This window comes from Acyrthosiphon pisum, chromosome A3 (genome assembly GCF_005508785.2).
Source record: "Acyrthosiphon pisum isolate AL4f chromosome A3, pea_aphid_22Mar2018_4r6ur, whole genome shotgun sequence".
Classification (NCBI taxonomy): domain Eukaryota; kingdom Metazoa; phylum Arthropoda; class Insecta; order Hemiptera; family Aphididae; genus Acyrthosiphon; species Acyrthosiphon pisum.
In genome coordinates, this window is record NC_042496.1 from 27,262,644 (window position 1) to 27,263,894 (window position 1,251).

The 1,251-nt window shown below is 29.4% G+C and overlaps 1 protein-coding gene across 1 annotated transcript in view; it reads left to right on the plus strand.

Moving 5' to 3' along the window:
- Positions 1 to 451: 451 nt before the first annotated feature.
- The window catches only part of Rpa2 (replication protein A2), a gene marked incomplete at its 5' end in the record, with an annotated part of 2,849 nt that continues 2,049 nt past the window's right edge, over positions 452 to 1,251 (plus strand). The window contains 2 exon segments of the mRNA NM_001205064.1: positions 452 to 655; positions 658 to 670. Of these exon segments, the coding sequence (NP_001191993.1) occupies positions 462 to 655; positions 658 to 670 (207 nt within the window).

The following is a 1,251-nucleotide window of genomic DNA, read 5'->3' on the forward strand; positions in this document are numbered from 1 at the left end:
AAATATGAATCGTTATTGTTACCAATAATTTATAATAATATAATATGTTATAAATACCTAGTTCCGGTGGCGCCCAACCCTATTACTAGGTGTAGCGATCGCTACATCTTGAAAATAAGGGGTGGGTAGGTATAATAACATAAAATAATTAACTTGAAATATGTTCATTGTTAATCACAGATTATATTGGTTTATACCTTAATATTTACTAATATTATCAATTCAAATATGATGAAATGTATAAAATAATATAATTTTGAGTACGAGAGGGGATGGGTGGGTGTGTAAAATTATTTCTTGCTACACCTGAAAAATATATCTTGGGCGCCACTGCCTAGTTCAATGATGTATTAATATTATAATGTAATTTATTGTAAATCATACATTTAGAAAAAAATTTTGTATTTTAACATAGGACGTATTTTCTTAATAAAAATTATAAAATGTTTTTAGTTTTCAAAATGTGGGGTGACGATGAAGGTGGGTTTAATGTCACAATGACGCAAAGTCCAACAACAGCATCTGGAGTTGAACCAAAACAAAATACTGTAATCTCTGTAGCTATTCGTGAATTGTTTGATAGTAACGAGGAAAACAAAAATACACATGTTGTAGTTGTTGGAATTATCAAGCAGGTAAAACCACTATTTATTTTATAATAAATATATTTACTTACAGGGCCGTATTTACAATTTTTGCGCCCTGTGTCAACAATATTTGTACACCCCTTCCCCCCTAAAAAAAAAAAATAATTAATTCGTTTTTTAATCGTTTAGTTATAGTTATTTATTTATGAACATTTTGTTAAAAACAGACCACGATGATGCATTATTTTAATGACTGTCAAAACGTCTAACAACATAAAATTGTACACTATTAAAAAAGAAACAAAATTAATGCACTTAACCACTTTAATGCACTTTACCATGCCCCTCACGAATTTAAAAATTATGGAAGTTATAGCCATCCAAAGTTTGCGATTTTACGTTTATGTGCATGCGTGCAATGCTACTTGACTTCTACGTGCAGCACCATAAAAATTTTTAGCACCAAAAAAAAACAAAAATATGCCTAGATTTGTTGTGTAAAACCACCTTGGACAGGCCTCGGAAATTAAACAATCTTGTTGAAAAGCCATACCTGTAATATAAGTATATTATTTATTTATTATATATTATTAGGGCTAGGATTTTGTAGCATTTGCATTTTTCTTTCATAGTACTACAGGACATAGCTAATCAAAAACAAAAT